Source organism: Vicugna pacos, chromosome 6 (assembly GCF_048564905.1).
Source record: "Vicugna pacos chromosome 6, VicPac4, whole genome shotgun sequence".
Lineage (NCBI taxonomy): Eukaryota > Metazoa > Chordata > Mammalia > Artiodactyla > Camelidae > Vicugna > Vicugna pacos.
This window is the reverse complement of record NC_132992.1, coordinates 18186848-18206529: the sequence shown is the minus strand read 5'-3', so window position 1 is coordinate 18206529 and position 19682 is coordinate 18186848. Positions and strand designations below refer to the sequence as shown.

Sequence of the window (19682 nt, the reverse complement as noted above, 5' to 3'; positions counted from 1 at the left end):
GTGTTTTTTTTTTTTTTTATTAGTGCCAGGAAAAGATAAATTACTTGAAGGCCGTTTCTTTGTCTGGTCTTCCAAAGAGTGTTCCAAGAGAGAATTTGGAGCACAGGAAAGGTACTGAAATCACCAGATGTGGTCTTCAGGAAAGGTTAGATTGTCACAGGGGAGGGGACACAGAAACAGTCACACTAATAATGACACTAACAGCAATAACCATAATAATAGCGAATACTTACTGCACTATGTGCCTGGCACAGTTTTAATGGTTTTCTGAGTATTAAGGCTATAACCTTTAAAACAATCCTTTAAGATAGTCCAATTAGTATCTGTTTTTTCAGATGTAAAGTGAAGTGGTTTTTCCAAGGTCACACAGCTAATGGGTGGTGGAACCAGAATATTCTTAAAGCCTTTCCCCATTGGATTGTCTGAGGTGATTCATTCTCAGGCATGGTGAGAAGATGGGCCATCCTCTCTGGGCTCCTGTGGGTGTCCCCACTGACCCCCCTTTCTCAGCCATCTCGTGGGTCTGCGGTGGGGTGTGGATGAGAATTTCCTGTTTACTGTTCTCTTACTGGCCGTTAAACAGAAGAAAGTCGCCAGGCCTTCAGAGGTGGAGACTTTCCTCCCTACGTGCTCCCCGTCCCATCCGCTCTGCTTGGCCTGCCAGACGTTTCAATGAAGGGATCCCAAGACGACCTTTAATCCTGAGGGACCGAGGAGCGAAGGGGCCTGTGGGACCTCCCACCCTCAGTCTGCGTCCGTCCACACGGGGGCACCTGAACGAAGAGGTTCCCTGACTCTGGGGCCGGGGCCCCGTTGCACCCCTGCCCTGTGAGCCCTGGAAACAACTTGAAGGCTTTGATGTTGGGTCAGGGATGGTGGGGAAGAGGCCTCTGAGCACTTCAAAGGTGGAGGTAGGAAGAAGAGGTGGGAACAAGTCCCCAGACTCAGGGAGACAGGATCTTCACTCACTTCCTGCACGAAACTCCTCTCTTGTTATTTCATTGTTTCATAGAATCTTTTATTTATTTATTTGTCTGCCACAGTTACCTGTTAGGTCATTGGACCAAAAGAAGAGTTGAGCGCTGTTCTCCACAATAACGAAATCGAGCTAAAAATATGATCAATTACAAATGCCTCTTTCTCCTCTCCTTCTGGTTTCTTTGGCGTTAGCTTTTTTGTGGTGTGGAGATAAAGACCACAGACGCTGGAGTCAGACTGACTTAAGCCCCACTATTTAGTTTTGTGACTGAGGGCAGATTCCCTCTTTGTTTCCTTATCTGCAGACTTGGAAGACTAGCACCAGCCTCCCAGGGGATGCTCAGCCCCTGTGCTCCGTGATATTCAGGCCTGGCTCATGGTGATCGTCCTCGCCTCGACTTTGCCAGGCTCTAGCACGTGCACATCACACCTACCTCCAGGTGTGTCATGTGAAAACGAAAGGAGTGTGTTAGCAGGCACATTCTGCTCTCATAGTAGAGCGGGCACGGGCAATACTTCATGTAGTGGCCCGTGAACTGATTTCCACTAAGAAGTCACAGATCCCGCCTTCCAGGAGCTCCGTGAATCAGAAAGACAAGCAAGTAGATGGGCAGTGCCACCCACCCTGGTAAACCCATCGTCAGGATGGATGGAGGGTTGTGAGAGGAGGGGGACGGAAAAGGGCTCAAACTGCTGAAGGCTCCTAAGGGATGAGTCGCAACTTGCCAATCAGAGAAGCCTTGGAGGGCGACCCCGGTGCAGAGAGCAGGAGGCCCAGCAGGACCCTTGACTTGCAGAGTAGCTGCATCCAGGGAAACAGAGACGTTCACATTTATCTGAGCGGAAGCAGAAGTGATGTCGGTGTACCGAGCTGTTGCAAACTGTGGCTAAATAAAGCCCTGATAATAATACTAGTTCTTCACACTTGGATAGCACCTTTACAATGCACAAAGTATTTTTACTCGCATTTTCTCACTTGTCCCTTTAGAAAACCCTGATGAGCTAGTCAGCAGCAGTGCTCCCTTATCTCACCTCCAAAGAGGCGACAGGGCTGGCCTGGGAGCGTGGGAGGCGGCAGCATCCGACACATGCAGGTGGTGCCCTTGCTGCAGAATCCGTCTGCTGCTTCGCGGTGGCCTCCGTTTCTGCTCCCCTGGGCAGGTAGGATGCTGCAGAGACACAGTGAGCAGAGAAGGTGTAACCAATCGCTTGAGATAGAGCTTAGGGCCTGGGAACTTTTGGTTAGAGCACGTCTGAAAGCAGTGTCCCCACTGTTAGTGTGCCTGTTAGTGGCTGCCTCTCCCTGAGTTCCCACCACCCTCGAGGCCCCCTGGGACCTTAGCTTGTACAACGTGAAAAGGGCAGCACTCCCTCTGTCCTCAGCTTGGTGTAGACACAACGGCCCAGGAGGAAACCCCGAGGTCCCTCCCGTCTTTCTTCTCCAAGTGCTGGTAGAGTTCTCTGTTGACTCGGGTTGTACCCCCACCTTGTCCCTGTATCCTTGAGACAAAAGACCTCAAGCCCTCTATCTCCCCTGGCTTTAGACGTCTTCCTTTTTATCAAGGAGTCTTTAGTAAGGGTAGGCGGTGACAAAAGAAAGGCAGCCACACTTGAACCTCCAAAGGTAATCGGGCTAACTCCAACAATGTTCAGCCTGCTTGCAGTGTAAAGCAGCACTATTTTCTATACCTCCCGAGGATGCTGCCTGTGACTGGGAGAGAACTGGGGACCCCAGGTCCAAGGCACTGGTCATTGTAGGGAATGGGCCAGAGACTGTCATTGGAGCATCATTGTAAGTCCCATTTATCCATGCCAGCCACAGTGAAATCAGTGGAAGCCCAGGTCTTACCGTGGTCAGATTAGCGGGAATGCCCGCCACACACACTGCAGCATCGTTCCCTGCTGGGGTGTCTGTATCTGTCACTGGCCATTGCTAGCTGTTCACCATCCGTGGGAGAAGTGCACTTCGGGGCTTTTTCCATTTTTTAATTTTTCTTCAAAAGATACAGAGTTGCACGTAACAGTTCATTCAACAGACAACTGTTAACAACCCGTGGACCAACCACTTTCTAAGGAATGTATTTATGGACCTCAAGGGCACAGTCCTTGTCCTCACGGAACTCACAGTGTGGGCCTGGGGGAGGGGAGAGGAAGTGGAGAAAAGAAGGAAGTGTCATATTGTGTGCTCTGTGCCCTGACAGAGGCAAGCCCGGAGTTTGGCGGCAGGAGGAGGGAAAGAGGGGAAAGGCTGGTGGGAGGCGATTTCTGACGAGGAACTGGCATAAAGGAAGAGGAAAGGGCAGGAAGGGGAGCTCCAGGCGGTGGTACAGCACCTGCAAAGGCAGAGAGGAAGGAGAAGCAGCTTCGTTTTTGGGATCTGGTGAATTCATGCACCCAGAGTTTGGGGTGCTTACGGAAGTGTCACGTAAGAGAAGTGCATCCGCATCCCGACCTCTGGTCCCTCTTGGGCCGCATGTCTGTAAGATCACTGCTGAACGTCACTGTGGAACCTAGTTGTTGTTGTTATTTTTTTTTTTTCTACCCAAAATCATTTTGAGTCTCTCTGAGATTAGCCACTGAGGTGATAGAAAGAGCAGTGGACCCGGAGACAGATGACCCAGAAGCCTCTTATTAACAGCCTAACCTGGAGCAGTTCTTAACTCCTCGTCCACACAGTGGAGATTCGTTCACTAACTCAATAAACAGTCTCTAAGTGGATGCTGGGTACCAGACACCGTGGTGGGTTATGAAGATAAAGCAGAGAGCAGAACAGACCTGACTTCTGTCCCCATGAAGCTGACATGAAGTTCCTTGGCGATAATAATTTCTGTCCTAAGCCTTCGAGGGCCCAAATTGATAAGGTATATTTGCTTTAAAAGGTGTAAGATGCTATAAAAGTGAACGGCTCATTGCCCAGCCGCTGGTCTGGGATGAGCATTGCTGAGGGCTGGGCGTTGCTGATCCCACCCTCACACACAGAGGAAGTTTGTGAAATTCCTTCCAGGGAGACACAGAGAAGAGCTAAGAAACCTAGAGGTTCCAGACGTATGTGACCTGCGCTTCCCAAGAGCATCTCACGCAATTTAAAGGAGAAATTGGAAGTGATCTGTTGGCCAGCGGGAGGGCCTGCACCACCTAACCCCTGGGTCCAGGGAAGCTAGAGGTGGCACCTAAAGGCAGTATTTCCCAAGGCCATGTGATTAGAAGGGGAAAAAATGCACCCTCTGCCATTTCATCTGGGATTGAGTCTGAGTGCCAAATCCACACGCATAAGCGCCGATGGAGACACTTTCCGTGCTCAAGGCATCAGTCAGTTGGTACTACAAAGCCCACTTGGGGTTTGGTGTTACGGATCAGAGGCAGCGATCCCAGCTCTCCTGTCTCAGGGTTCAGAGGGAGCACGTGCGCTTTGTATCCTAGGCAACGCCGCTGCTATAGGAGGAACTGGGAAGGTGAACTGGGAATCATGTCCCTTCTGGTGAAGAGCCTTTTTTGACCCAGACACCAAACTCAGAATCAATAAAATCTAATGACTTGGTGGGACTTAAAGACCGTTGATATTCTAGCCCAACCTCTCGTTCATAGATAAGGAAACCGAAGCCAGAGGAGGTGTGCTTCTTGGCTCCTAAAGGCTGAGGCAACAGGGGAATCCAGATTTCTCAATCCCTGGGTGTTCAATATGTTTCGGTTCTGGGGTGAGATTTACATCCCCTGAGGTGACTCGTAGGGGTGGGCGAGAATTAAGGTTGTAAGGGTGATAGAAGGTTTGGAGCACGATTGTCTCCAGCAATAGCTCGCCCCGCGCAGCGCTTGCTCAGGGTTGTGCCGTTAGCCTCGCACGGGCTTCCCGTTACCCCCCTGACCGCAGGAGCTCAGGGACGCCCCTTAGGTAACCCGCTCAGCCCTCACAGTAGCCCTCTGAGATCTCTGCCAGTCATCCGCACTTCCCAGGGGCGCCGGGGTCCCGAGCAGGGAAGCGGCTTGCCCGAGGGCAGGGGGCTAGGTAAGCGGCAGAGCTGGGTGTCCTCGCTCGGCATCCTGGCTCCCGAGTCCACGCTGGCAACCCCGGTACTCACTTCACTCAGGCTCCATCCCCCCAGCCCCCGGAGGAGCAAGGGCTCGACTCTTCTCATACCCTCGGGGTGTCGAGTCCATTTGGTAAAAATCAGCAATTGGCATCAATTTACTTGCACTCCCATTTTGTCTCTGTGGACCCAGCAGTTTCAAAACCTTACAGATAGGATAGATACTGAGCCCGGCCGAAGGTCTGCAGGTGAGTCACCGGGGACTGACTCAGGCTCGGGCTGGGCCCTTGCAGAGCTTTTTCTGGCCATAAAATTCACTTGGGCCAGTGATCAGTCCAGGACTGTGGGCTGAGCCTGACTCACTCATTTCCTTCAGGAGGACAATATAGCATTTTATATAAATTATTTGGAAAGAAGTATAAACTAACAGGAAACTGCAACAGTAGTAGAGTCCTGTGTACTTCGCACCCAGGAAGTGCATTCTGAATAAACAAGTCAGAACTGAATTTTCTGATGGAATGCCGCTCATGGTAGTGCTTTATTTTAGATCCTCCCGCACGATGATGAGTGATCATTCTCCATGTTCGCCATAGACAAGCAACTGTTACTGTGTTTTCAAATACAGAGGACAAAAACAAAAAGCCATATTTTTGGCAACTGGAAAATATAGTGCGTGGACGAGGAATTCTTGGCTTTACAAATTTTTTTAAAGTCCACTTTTCTGTCTCTGGGTTGTTAGAGTTGAACCTTCTGTAAACCCTTCACCAGCTATTTTTAAATCCTGGTATCACCGGGGGACCTCAGGTGAGGGGGTTTGCAGAAGATGAAACATGAATGTTGGACACAACGTGGCGGGCGGGCTGGTGACGCGGGTCGGTAAAAGAATTTAGCAGAGGCCAAGGAGAGTTGAGGAAGGGAGTTTATCGGGGGTACACTGCTGGAGACAACGGGGGCCACACAGACGAGAGGTGCCTGCATAAGCACCGAGGGTGGGTATGCAGGGTCTGTTACTGGGGGGAGGGGGCTGTGCACACAAGGGGCTGCATGATCAATTCGTGCACAAGTACCTGATTGGTTGTAAGATTTGTCAGGGACTTCTCTGAACTGTGCTATTTATAACTTTGATAAGGGCAGGATGTGAGACCTGTCCGCCTAGGGCAGTGGGAGGTGGGCTATCTCCTGGGGCGGTGCGTCCCGCCAGGGTCAGCACACAAGAGATGTTTTTATCCTGCAGAAATGCAAGTATGCAGAGGGTCCTGCAGTGGAGAGTGGGGGTTAATGTGTCAGTGGCTCCGGGCACACGGAGAGCCCAGGGGTGGGGGTTTTCATGAACTTCAGAGCAGCTTCAGAGAGTACCAGCGGGCTCCACAATGAGGACAGGAGCTTCTTCACAGAGAGTGAATTCCTGTCGTGGGCAGTGATGGGACACAGTGATCACTGGACTCTCATGACATCCGGGTTCTGCGCCAGCTGCACCACACCTGGACCTGAAGTCCCTTAATTTACCTCCTCATTCTCTCCCAAGAATCACAGAGACAGCCCATCCGCGGTGCCTGCCTGCCTGGGTATTGTTAACGTTCTTGAAAACCTAAAAAAGGCACCACGGAGGATGTTGAAAGCTACGGCTTCATCGTGGTGGCATCAGACAAATCAGGAAAATCAGCACACACATGCTCTACGTCTGTCATCCCAGCCGGGAGGGCAGAACCAGGCATGGACCCAGGCCCTATTATTCTGAACAGAATGTCACGTGCAGGCCATATGGCAGCCCCAGCAGGTCAGCCGGTAGAACGCGCCAATGTTCCAAAGGCAGGCTGAGTCTTTTGGCATCTCAGTCATCCCTGGGAACCCTGAGCCCTTTCTTTATCTAGAATGGTCCTTTCCTGGAGGACGAAGGGGAGCAGCAGTCCTGGCTGGGACCACGCGTGCAGAAGAGGTGACGAAGGAGAGGCTTTTAGCGCCTCTTGTCGCTGGTTAGCCTTGAAAGCCCTGGGGTCCTCCCTGAAAGAAGGACGCACCATTGTGTTCAGCCTTCTGCTTTCTCTCTCTCTCTTTCTTTTTCAATTGTGGACGGTTCCCATGTTTTATATTCCCACAAAGCTAGTCCTCGTCTTGATCTCATAGGAAGCTGATGTGTTTTGTCCGCTGCCTGGATGGCAGATTCTCTCTGCCCAGATACGGGGCTGACCCTCTCCTTAGTTTCTTGCATTATTCTCACTTTAAATGAAGATTGTTCCTAGGACAATTTAGCTTTGAAGTGTTCCCCAGTTTGGGTTAGGATGGACAGGCAAAAACTTGCAAGCAAGTTGTGACTACAATTATGCTCCCCAGACTCCGTGGTTCTGATCAGAGGTCGAATTCTGGGATTCCTGTTCAGATTTGCTTAGAGTTTGGCAGAGACAGGTTAGATCCTGCTTTCTGTCCCTTCCTGCTCAATTCCTTTTTAGTGCAATTCCTTTTTGAATTATTAATATTTAACCAGGAGCATAACTGATGGAGCTATTGGTGTGCTTTGCTTTAAGAAAATCCAGACTTCAAGTGAAAACTTTGCATAAGAGCTGCTTTAATTTTCAGCAAACTTCTTTAAATAGCCAGCTTTCCTCATGCATGTAAAATATAATTAAAATCAACAAAACTGACCCAACTTTTCGGGAGACAACTGATTATTAAAGCAAGGCATGAATAAAGAACACAACAGACGTCCGCCCCTGCAGTGCGCCCTGTTCTGCCTTCCACGGTGTCTCCCGCCACCTTTCTATCTTTTCTCTTCTATCAGGATCTAGCCCCAAGGAAAGACCTTATAAATGTATTCATACTGATTTCTGGCTTATGTTCCGCTCTAGCACCCCGTACTTTATAACTGGAAAAGAGGCCATCAGCCAAAGGAAAGAATTGCCCATTGCAGAATCTCCAGCATCAGCCAGCCACTAGGCAGGCTGGTTTTTAATTTATTTTTGTGTGTTGGTTAGTGGGGAGTCGAATAGACTTTGTTCTCTGTTAGTTCCATATACCCTGCTCTTTAATCTCAAGAACAGCTCTGCTTTCTCTTCCTTGTGCTGGGAAAGCTGCAGAATGAGGGGGAAATTTCAGTAGCAGGGTGCGAGAAATCACCTCCTCCTTTGGCCTATGTTGCTCATCCCGCCAGGATCCAAGAAGCTGTCTGTTAATGACGGGAAGGTGTGAAAAGAGGCATCTGTCACCATTCATAAGAACCTCTTGGTTTTGGAGCACCTGGGAACTCGTGGGGCTGATGAGGGTTGGCTGCTAATGTTATAGGAGGAAAATGGGAGACCCAAGGCTTGAGGTGTTTGGGGCGATGGTGGAGAGGTGTGTAAGATGTGGTGCCCGTGCCACGGCAGAGTCTGTCATGTGTACAGCCTCCACTGACTTACTTCTTCCTCTGTTCATTAAATACCGCCTGAGGACCTCCTACGTGCCTGATGCAAGGGACACAGAGGATGAGTAAGATGTGCTCTCTTTCTCAAGCAGCCCAGTTCGATAGGGAAAATGTGACAATAAGTAATATTATGATGAAGTGGTAAGTTCTGTAATAGAAGTATTTGTGCAGTGTCACAGCACGATTAGTTGTCTCGAGAGGAACAGAGCGGCCAGAGGAGAGGGACTTGGGCTAGTGGGAAGACTAGGAAAGGGGCAAAGGCCAGGGACGCTTTGAGCTGGTGAGTAGACAATTTCCAGGGTGGGCATTTGAGAGAGGACAGTCTGTGTGGAAGACACTGCTTTGGGATCAAGTTTGGGGAGCGTTGGTAGCCGAAGCAGAGAAGCTGGCAAGAATCAGATTGTGGAGGATCTCGTACATCTTGGAAATGAATTTGGACTTTATCACATAGAACTTAGGGGGCCATAAAACTGTCTTTAGACGAGGAAGTAACATGTACTATCTGTGCTTTGGAAAGATCATCCCGGTGGCCTTGTGGAGAATAAGCTAAAGTCGAGGAGGGCAGGAACCAGGGTAGAGTGGATTCTAGAGCAACGAGAAGAGAGAATCAACAGGATGTGCCGACAGATGGGAAACAGGATGAGGGAGGCGAAGAGACCGAGGGTGGCTCCCAGGTTTAAGGCTTCAGAGACTGAGCAGGTATGAAAAACATCAGTAATTGGTAAGAGTTGCTGGATCCTTATCAGGTGCGAAGGCTTTAGCTACATGCTGCATATAGACTGTTCCACTGAAGCCTTGTAATATTAGTACTAAATTATCTTCATTTTAGGCATGAAAACTTGAGACTCTGAGAGGTGAAGTAACACGCCCAGGTCACATGGCTGGTAAGTGACAGTGCACGAATTTGAACCCAGGCACTCGGAGCTCAGAGCCTCCCTCTGTAAGGAAGTTAGCAGGAGTACAGGTCAACGCGAAGTATCTGACGTTCAGGTCTGCACCTTGCAAATTTAAGTTGCCTGTATTTTACCAGTCAAAATACCTAGCGAGAGAGTCAGACCGCAGGATCTGGAGCTGATGAGCGTGGTCTCTGCCAGACACGTGGGGTTGGGATTCCATCAGTTAACTAGTGGTGATAAAGAAGGTGGGTGTGATGTGGGTCAATCTCCAAATAGCCAGGATGGAACCAAGAAGAACCACTCTTAAGGGTGGGCATGTTCGGACAAGTTTGGGAAAGTTGCTGAAAAGGCGTAGCTAGAGAGGTGAGGAGATAACTTTGAAAGCCAAAGGCAGAGTTTCAAGGTCTGGTGGAGGGGACCAACACGACTGAATGCTTCAGGGAGATGAAGGAAGACTTAAAATGAGGATTGAGTTGGATTTGACAAGAAGGTGATGGATGGGCAAGGGCTGAAGTCAGACTGAAATGGGTTAAATACTTAATAAAATGAGAAAATGGAGACAGTGGGTTCAGACCTCTCTTGGAAGAAATTTGGTGGAGAAGAGGGTGGGAGACAGATAACAGAGGCAGCCTCGGGGTTGGGGAGATACTGTTGTGATGGGAGCTGCTTGAGATGCTGGAATGCGGAGGGGAAGGAGCACGCGGAGCCATGAGCATAACAGCAGGACGTTTATCCAAGTAGACAGGGAAGGAGGGGCCTGCCCTCCAGCCCTCAGAAGGAGCTCATGGACTCTTGAGAAAAAGTGCTCCTGCCCTTTCAATTTACCTCCCTTTTAATCACTAAGAAACTCAAGGCCAAAAAGCGAAGTGACCTGTCCGTGGTCACACAGCAAGCCCGTGACCCCAGATCTCCCGGTGCCTGGTCCCTTTCCTCTCCTGTGGCCAGTGGCAGTGGGAGAAGACTCCCTGATACATTGCTTTTGGTTCCGAGCTCCCATTCCTCCAGACTGGCTCTTCCCTGCTCCGTCCGAATGCACATCTGTCCAGATTCTGGTGTGTCAGCAGCGCTTCTGCTGTCTGAGTCAGAGAGCTGCTTTGTCATTTCCTCAACGTGCTAAGGGGCAATATTTTGGGTGGTTAATTATAAAGTATCCTTAACAAACTGGTGCTGGAAACCTCTTCCTCTCACCTGGGCACCCAAGTTCCCAGCAGGAAGAAGGGTCTCAGAGTCAAGGGCTTTTCAGGTACCTCTTCCTGGCCCGAGTAAGGGAGGGTGTATTTGTTCACATGTGATGCCTGGTCCCCGGGGTGGTGTGCAGGAGAGAACTGGGTGGGGGCGGGGTGGAGTAGCAGTGGAGAGTCCGTAAATGAGAGACTGATGCTCTCCCGAGACTCCATCAGTCAAGAGTCACTTAGGGAGCTAGGATGTCGGCAGCTACTGTGCTGCTCAGAAAACCCAGAGGGCCGTGCCCCTACTCTGCTTAGAGGTCTCCTGGACTCTGTGTGCATTTAGCGGTGGTGCATCGTCCCTTCTTCTTACCTTCTCATGCTCCAGCGCTTGTGCTGTCAGCCTGGTTGTCATACCATTCTGGTTAAATATTGATGCTGAGCACGGATTAAAATCCATAGTCCTACACAGAACGCACTGCCTAGAACCTAGACACGTGAATGCTATATAAATATAAACTTCTGTTTTGCAATTGACCTTCGTTTACAACCCTCTGGGTCTTGGTAGACTCCAAGGAATAGCAATTAGCTTACTTCTCTCTGCTCTCGTTTCATCTGCTTAAACCCCTTGCTCCTGTTCTGTTTTGTCATATGGGGCTGTCAGGACGTAGGCCGGTAACTCCTGTAGCTCCACGGGTCGTCGCTCTCACCGGCTGCGGTGCGAACAGCGCCCCCTGGAGTTTCATAGCCTGGAGAGCGAACAGTGCCCCGGAGGGTGCAGCTGCAGCTCCACCCCCTTCTCCCCAGGAGTTCACGGCACTCTAAGCTAGAAGAATGAATGCCCTTTGGGTGCAGAGCCTAGGGTGCCCATCCTCCCTGGGTCTGCTGCCGTCTGTTGTTGTTTGTTGAACAGTAGTAAATAAATCTAAATCAGACAAGAGGGGGTGGGAAGGGATAAATTTGGGAGTTTGAGATTTGCAAATGTTAACTACTATATATAAAAATAGATAAAAACCCAGATTTCTTCTGTATAGCACAGGGAACTATATTCAGTATCTTGTAGTAACCTATGGTGAAAAAGAATGTGAAAATGAGTATATCTATATATACGTATGGACGAAACAAGATGCTGTGTACCAGAAATTGACACATTGTAACTGACTGTACCTCAGTTGAAAAAAAAAAAAATCAGGAGTCCAAAATGCTAAATCTTGCCCTGAGAGATTTAGCAGAGCTTGTGGTGACTCAGGGCACATGGTTAGTTCTGTTGCTTCTTCCTTCATTTACAGTTTATTCACAGTTGTGTCACGTATTGACAACTGGGAGACATGCCTGTCCCAAGGGACTGAGAAGAATCTTCAGGCTCTGAAAAATTAGGAGGACTTAACTAGGCCAAGGATGGGAGACAAGCAGGGCCATCTGGAGGGAAAGGAGGAGCGAAGGCTTCGTGGCAGTAGGTGGTCTCATACATCCCGGAGCCAAAACAGAGCCAGGGTGGCAGGTGCAGAAGTGAAGATGGAGGGAGGCTCAAGATAAGACTGGAGAGGGAGGCAGGACTCAGATCAGGAAGAGCCTTAATGCCCCATTTCAAAGATCTGGGCTTTCTCCTAAGGGTAATAGGAAGTTCCTGCAGGATTATGAGATTCTATGATGGGGTTTATATTATGAAAAGTTCATTCTTGCTTCATCCAGAAATTGAGTGGAAGACAAACAAGGGGCAGACAGAAAGGTAGGTAAAAAGTCAGAAGAACGTGGCAGAAGGGAAGGCAAGGAACTGTAGTGCTTTAAAAAGCTGTGAACTGTCAGTTGTGTCTAAAGATACTGAGTGATCACACGAGACAGGACTGGTAAGTATCCATTGCATGTAGCTACCTGGGGGCCATCAGTGTTTTTACTGAAAGGCACTATTGGGGGAACTAGAAGTGAGGAAGTAGAAGAATGGGTGGGAGGTGAGGAGATGACAGCAGTGAGGCTGGGGAACTTTTTGTCAGTGTCTGAACGGAGGGAAAGAGCTCGGTGGTGGCTGGAGGAGAATCTGGGATCATAGGAGCTTTTATACCATTTTTTTTTTCATATTGAGCAATCTATTTGTTAAAACACATTAATTCACACCGATACCTCCAGTTCAACACCACAGGATTATTCTAGCCTTTCTCCTTTCTGTATTTGTCCCTTTACTGTCTCAGTGCAGTGATGTTAGTTGTCAGTCTGGAATAAATATCCTTTACAGTATTAAGGAAATACCCTGCTATTCAGTTTACCAAAAGTTTTTAACAGGGAATGATGATAGATTTTATCATCAGCATTTAGAGAGATGATGGTTAGGTTTTGTTTTATTTAACAACTACTTGTGGAGGGCTTCACTAAACACCAAGCGGTGGTGTAAACAATCTTACAAATGTTGACATTGATTTCTCGTAACAATCCCATAAAGGAGACACTGTTAGTATCTCCATTTTACAATGAGAGAACTGAAGCACAGAGAAGTTAGACTGATTGCTTAATTAAAGTCACAATACACAAAGAAAAGCCATATTTCCAAGCCAGGGGCTTTGTCTTCAACATCCAGTGCTTGGCTTCTGACTCTCCTTTCTCCTTGCTGTGTTGTGCCTATTTTGACCTGCTGATGTGGTAAATTATATTAACAGCTTTCCTAGTATTATATTCCACATCATCCTTGGTTATAGTACTACTATCACTTGAAAATTGATTTGATTTGTAATTTAAATTTATATGTATGTTTAAAAGAGAGTTTCCTCTATTGCTTTTTTTTTATTTTCATGGAATTAGGAACTTAATATCTTTTAAAGACTTACGGAATTATTTACATAAAATTTATGTCACCGTTTTTTTAGATGAGAGAGGTTTTGATGGATAGTACTTAAACAGTAAAAATTTATAGAGCATACCCGAAGTTTGTTTAAACTTAACTGAGTTTGGGAGTGGGCACCGCTAGCAGAGAAGCTTAGCATGTCCACAGTTGAACAGTGCTGGTTGTAGTTGGTGCTTTTTAGCTGTAGAATTTCCGTTTAATTCTTTTTCAGTAGGTTCCAGTTCTCTGGTGAAATTCTGCATCTTGTCACCTTTTCTCTGCGACAAATTAAACAGTTATTTTCTAAACCTATACCTGAGAACTCTAATAGCTGGGTTTCCTGTGGGTCTACTTCTGTTGTCTTTTTTCTCTCTTAGTCTTAGTTCTCGGAATGTCTAGTAATTGCTATTTGAATGTTGAGCATTTTATATATAAAAAAAAAATAGTCTCTGGATGATTATTTTCTTCTGGAGAGGACTCACCTTACCTTTTCTGTAAGCAGCTAGAGTGGGAGGATTTTACGTCCGCCCAGTCCAGACTTAGTTTACTGGAGATCAAGCTGGAGGTTTTTGTAAGACTTGGACTACCTCTGAAGCCCTGGCCTCTAAGGCATGGATTTTAGGAGGTCCAAATGAGAGGCTTTGGACATTTACTGGCGCCCCTCCTTCTTGGTGGGTCTTAAATGAACCTGCCAAAAATCTGGCTTTTCTTTATAGCTACACTTTCCTCTTTATACAGCTCCAGAGAATTAGCAAATCCCATAATGTGCATTTCCTTGTACCTCCCTTTTCTCCTAAATCCTGTCACTCAAGCCCTGGCTGTCTTGACAGCTCTGAACTCCTCTTAAGAGCTTTCCTCATTATAGTTAAGATTAAAATCAGGAATGTATGGGAGAAGTCCATATAAAAAATTCCAAAATACATACTTACTCAGGTACCCCTGCTCCCCCACTGGAAGCAGTAACTTCATAGAGGCACGTTCTTCACTGTCAGCCTATACGTTAGGAAGGCGGGTCCCTCCCCCTCCTTGGAGGCAGCTGTGTCTGTGAAGCTGCATCTTATCCTCTGAGAACACTATTAGTGTTATGGCGATGCACATAACAGCTTTACAAATAGTTGTACAAAATGAAAGAATAAACATCTTTTTTATTTTTTGCCCTTTTGCCCAGGAAGCTGTTAACAATAGTAGTCGTGATAATATTCACTAAACTTCACTAGCGATTTACCACGGACCAGGTTCTGTGTTAGTTGTTTTGTGCAGATGAGCTCATTTAATCCTCAGAAGAGCCTGTGAGGTAGTACAGGTAATTTTCCTATCTTACATTTGAGGAAACTGAGGCTTAAATAGGTTAAGTTGCCTTAAACAAGGTTCCAGAGCCAGGAAGTAAACGGCACAAGTAATTTTGAACTCTAGATCTTTCTAACCTCAAGGTCTGGGTTCTTTGCCAGCATTTTATCATGCCTCTTGTCTTGTTTTCATCCCACGTAACTGGTTTGATGATTTCACTGAGCCCTGGGATCCTGAGATAGTTCCTTAAATAAAGTGAGGCCTGAGTAGTCGGAAGGGCTTGACATGCAAGTAAATCTCCCTCCTGGTACATTTTTCTCACGTATTTCCAGATTCTTCCCTCCCCCACTCAGCTCTACTTTGATACATATATTACATTAAATACTTCCATCTATGATTTCTATGGCAAATCTGAAAGTTTTTTTTTTCAGTAAAGCTTTATGCAGGGACAGGAAGCAATTAGTGGTGGGGTTTTATTTTTGGAGGATGAGATTGGTAAGGGGGTGGAGTATAGGGAGAAAGTGCATTCTGCAGTGTCAGATGAATGAGTTATAGGAAATGATAGCTCAGCCTGCAGCTCGGTGCTTGCCAGTGAGTCAGCAGTGATTCCATCTTCAGTCTCAATGCTGGAAGCACAGCTGTGAAAGACACTTCCTGGCGAGGGCCCCTCCCTGCCTTGCTGTCTGGGGCATCAGGGCTCTGCCCAGATGATATAAACCATTTAGTTACCTGTCCCAGTGGAGAAAGATTCGCAGAACTGTCTTCCTGTTTTCCTGCAGATATTTCTGTGTTTCTTCAGGATTAATTGGTGTTTCTGATTTTTCTCCCTGCCACCCAGCAGACACATCCAGTAGCTTTCCAGCCAGAGGGTAAAGTTTGGGATTGATGTCATAGCAGAATTTAATATTAGGGCAACATTTTGTATTTTTCTGTTGCGTCAACTTTCTAGGGTCTTTATAAATGGCAAAACACTGTGGAAGGGCAGGACAGAAAAACGCTGCTTTAGGAGAAGCGATAGATGAAAAGAAATCACCTTGTCAAGATCAAAAATAGGTGCACGTGGCAGGAAGACTGGAACCAAATCATCGTGGTGGTTGGGTGAGGATGGCATGGTTGTGGGTGGTGGTTTTTTACGTTCTTTTCCGAGTTTGGTAAATGGGCTCAAGTTGTAAAATTGATTCTAAAATGAACCCTTTAGTATTTTAACTATCCACTTGTGAAAAAATACTGGCCAAACAGCTTTAATATTTTAGGACATCTTTTTCCCCAGACCTTGCTCATATTCTTAAGGTCAACTTGGCCATATGCATGGTGTCATAGTAATAGAAAGTGGGTGAGGAGGATTAACTTTGCTCAAAATGTGTATGTGCTAGGCATTTGGTTCTTTTTCACCCTGAAGAGAAGGTGGTATTATCCATATATTATAAATACAGAAACTAATGTTAAGAGAGATTGAAGAATTTTCCCCGGGTCACTTAGCTAGTGAGTGGTGGTGCTGCATTCCAGCCCAAGTCAGGTGGCTGCCAATGTCCACACTTTGAACTGGAGCGCAGAATGGTGCTGCCGCAGGTCCCTTCTATCACACTTTTTTGCAGGGCATTTTAAATGTGTTCACTTCCTGCTGGATGAATCGTCCATTAAGAAAAATTGCCTTGCAATAGTTTTCTCTCTTTTTGCAAAATTAGAATTCTTAATCTCACATATACGTACCTGGCTTCTACTTTAGTCAGAAAGACGAATGTTGAGTGTTGCATAGAATACACGTGTGTTTGACATTAAGCAGATAAAAGGGGCATAGTAAGTACCTTGTTGAGTGGTTGGGCTCCCCCAGAATTTGAAGGGATTCCCATGACCTTCCCTAAAGTTCTTAGATATATGAGGCTGAGGATAAAGCTAAATGTTTTTTACCATTCAGTACAGTAGCTACAAGTGACAGTTTTGGTTGAGGAAGGGGTGATACCGTTGCAAAGTGGAGCTTTTACAGCTTCACAAAAATACCCATCCCATTGGCCCAGCAGGACCTTAATTTATTTATTTTTGTACTAAATTAGTAACATTTAAAGATTGTATTTTAAAAATAACAGCTAATATTGTACAATTCATGCTATGAGCTTTGTTGAGATATTGACGTACAATATACTACACATATATAAATGTACAACTTGATAAAACTTACCATATGCGTACAACCGTGAAACATCACTTCAGTAAAGATAATGAGTATATTCATTACCCTCAAGAGATTTTTTTTTTATAATGCTGTATTTTCTAAGGGAAGAAAAAAAAGCCAGTCATTTAATTTCATTATCTAATTTGATGAAAAAGGCCTGAATGGGGACTCAGGTGATGTGAGTCTTGACTCTGACTTGCCCTGAATCGCTTGATGCAATTCAGTGAGGCCCTTAATTTTTCCAGCCCTTCGTTTTCTCATCTGAAAAATGAGAGGGTTGGACTAGATGGTCCCTGTGGCCCCCTACGGCTCTAAAGCTTAATAAAGCTAAGAGGACAGGCGTACTTAGCGTATTGGTTTGTGTCCAAATGGTTTGGTGTAAAAATGTAGACCTCCCTCGTGGTCCAGTGTCAGCTGTGCTGCGTCCTCCCTGCCCTGCTTGGCTTGATTGATTGATCCCTGAAACCATTTCATTTAATTCTCTTTCACCCTGCTTCAAGGTCATTCGTGTCATTACTTCCCCATTGTTCTTTCTAAGCTTAGGAAAGGGTTCTACTTAAGAATGTAGGGGTAGGGCTTGCATAAAGCTGGGAATTTGGCAATGCCTTTGGAGGGTGGTGAGGGGCAACCGGCTTGTCCACTCCCTGGATGTTTGCAAAGCAGCTTGTGCATTTTATAGGGGCGCAGAGACAAGCTGGATGCTTTTCAGGGATGGGGGAAGGGAAGCAGATTGGAGTTCAATTAAAATTCTAATCCCGACTTTGTCCAGCTTCTTGCCAAGTCAGCAGCCAGCATTTCTGTTTGTGGTTCTGGTGATTTTGCCGAGATGATGTGGGTGGTTACCTCAAAAACTCTTGCACGTTGGCTTAAACCTTCGATATGCTCACTAGTTGCTGTCATCAGACCTGGCGCTGTGCCATCTTTTGCCTGCGTTTTCAGACGCACCTCCTCCTCCACCACCATCTTTCTGGTGGGAGGGGGGGCCTGGAGAGCGCTGGTGGGGAAAGTGGAGCCGATTACAAATGACAAAACAGTTTTCATCACAGCGTGGAGATCTTTCCAACCTGTTTCTGTTTTCCAGGTAGCGCAGGGGGATTTCTGAGGAGGGGCTGCTCTGTCTTCACCTCGGCCCACCATGAGGCTCTTCCTGCTCTGTGCCTACATGCTGCTTCTGATGGTTCCCCAGCTGAGGGCAGTCAGCTTTCCTGAAGATGATGAGCCTCTTAATACTGTTGACTATCACTGTAAGTAATCTAAAGAGCATTCTCCTTTGCTGAGAAGAAGCTTTTTGGGTTTTGATTTTCTAAGCATATTCATTTTTAGAAAGAAAGCGAGAGAGAGTTTTATGTCTTTACAATGTTTTGCATACTAATTTGCCCATAATCATTTCCGAGTGTTTGGAGGAAATGGGGCAGTTTAGTTAGGTGCTTTTCTAAAGCAACCCATATATCGGCTATATATTTTCCGTTAAAAGAAAAAGACCATTTGCTGACATTCACTGTCTTTCATTCATTCATATTCAAGACCTGGAGAGAGGAATTTAGTTAAAGCCCTTCTACAACTAGTATATACAGCTAATCAATGCTGTCTATCGATTCTTCAGCTCCGTAATCCTGACTGATGGTGTAGCCCATTTCTACTTGCAGATTCAAGGCAATATCCGGTTTTTAGAGGACGCCCTTCAGGCAATGAATCACAGCACAGGCTGGACTTTCAGCTGATGCTGAAAATTCGAGACACACTTTATATTGCTGGCAGGTAATTTTCCTCTCGTTGGTTTATTAGATTAAAATTCTTTTCTCTTGTGGCGCTTGCATTAATGTGTCTAGTTCATGAAAAACTAATACGCGATTGTGATCAAAAATTGCAAGTAGCCAAAAATATGCCCCGAGAAGAATCAGTGTTGTGCACCAGGAGCAAAATACAGCAAAAGCCTTCAGCGGTGCTATTTTGTTACTGCCATCAAGAAATCATACACCGTTCTTTATTCCTAAGGCAGCAGGAGAAAAAATAAAATCTTTCTTTATTCTTTTTCAACTCGGATTCAAGCAAATATTAGAAGTATGTCTATGCCAATAGCACGTAGCCGTTTGACCCATGTCTGAAGAGAAGAGCTTTCTTTGCTCCCTAACCACAGTGATACATAAAAGCATCTCACTAATGAAAAAGTACTCTTTGTTGACTTTGTTGGAGACAGAGAAAATCCAAATGATCTCCAAAACACAATAAAGGCAGATCTGTAAAAATAAGAAGCAGCTTAACATTTTTATGGATTCACCTGATATGACTTACTGCTTTGTTTCCAACAGGGATCAAGTTTATACAGTCAACTTAAATGAAATCCCCAAAACAGAAGTAATACCAAACAAGGTGAGCAAGTGTAGTTGGAAAATTTATTTGCATCCCCTCAGAACTCGGACAATGTCCCCGTCCCCTCAAAACAATGTCCACCTTTAAAATGCTGAATTTGGTTTTGCTTGATTACTGCAGAAACTGACATGGAGGTCAAGACAGCAGGATCGAGAAAACTGTGCAATGAAAGGCAAGCATAAAGTAAGTGAAACAAACAGGTGCCTGCTAGATGGAGTCTTTCTGGGGGCTTGAGCCCTCAGTGTGAGCATATGGAATGGCTAATGTGAATGTCACTGTTACTTTCTTTAGGACGAATGCCACAACTTTATTAAAGTGTTTGTTCCAAGAAACGATGAGATGGTTTTTGTTTGTGGTACCAATGCGTTTAACCCCATGTGTAGATACTATCGGGTAAGTACATTTTATACGATGTGCCTTTTTTTAAAATCAGCGTTTCCTCCTTTACTGGTACGCTGTTAGCGTCGAATCCTTTCTGCTATAAACCTAGTGATTTGTTTTGCCCCTAATGCTATGGAAGAATAAAGACAAAACTCTTCCCACAGAATTTCAGTGCAAATAAAGCAGTTCTGCCTTCAAAC

At 46.3% G+C, this 19682-nt stretch overlaps 1 protein-coding gene across 4 annotated transcripts in view; it reads left to right on the top strand.

The window, feature by feature from the left end:
• Nucleotides 1-19682, top strand: part of SEMA6D (semaphorin 6D) — a 415405-nt gene that overhangs the window by 383169 nt on the left and 12554 nt on the right. For 3 of the 4 annotated variants that reach the window (XM_072962494.1, XM_006201748.3, XM_006201747.3), the window contains 5 exons: nucleotides 17813-17975; nucleotides 18378-18489; nucleotides 19041-19101; nucleotides 19222-19284; nucleotides 19393-19494. In XM_072962494.1, coding sequence (XP_072818595.1) covers nucleotides 17867-17975; nucleotides 18378-18489; nucleotides 19041-19101; nucleotides 19222-19284; nucleotides 19393-19494 — 447 coding nt within the window. In that variant the 5' untranslated portion in view covers nucleotides 17813-17866. Of the gene's footprint in view, nucleotides 1-17810; nucleotides 17976-18377; nucleotides 18490-19040; nucleotides 19102-19221; nucleotides 19285-19392; nucleotides 19495-19682 lie in introns of those variants that run through there. The other variant, XM_072962493.1, reaches the window with a different exon arrangement.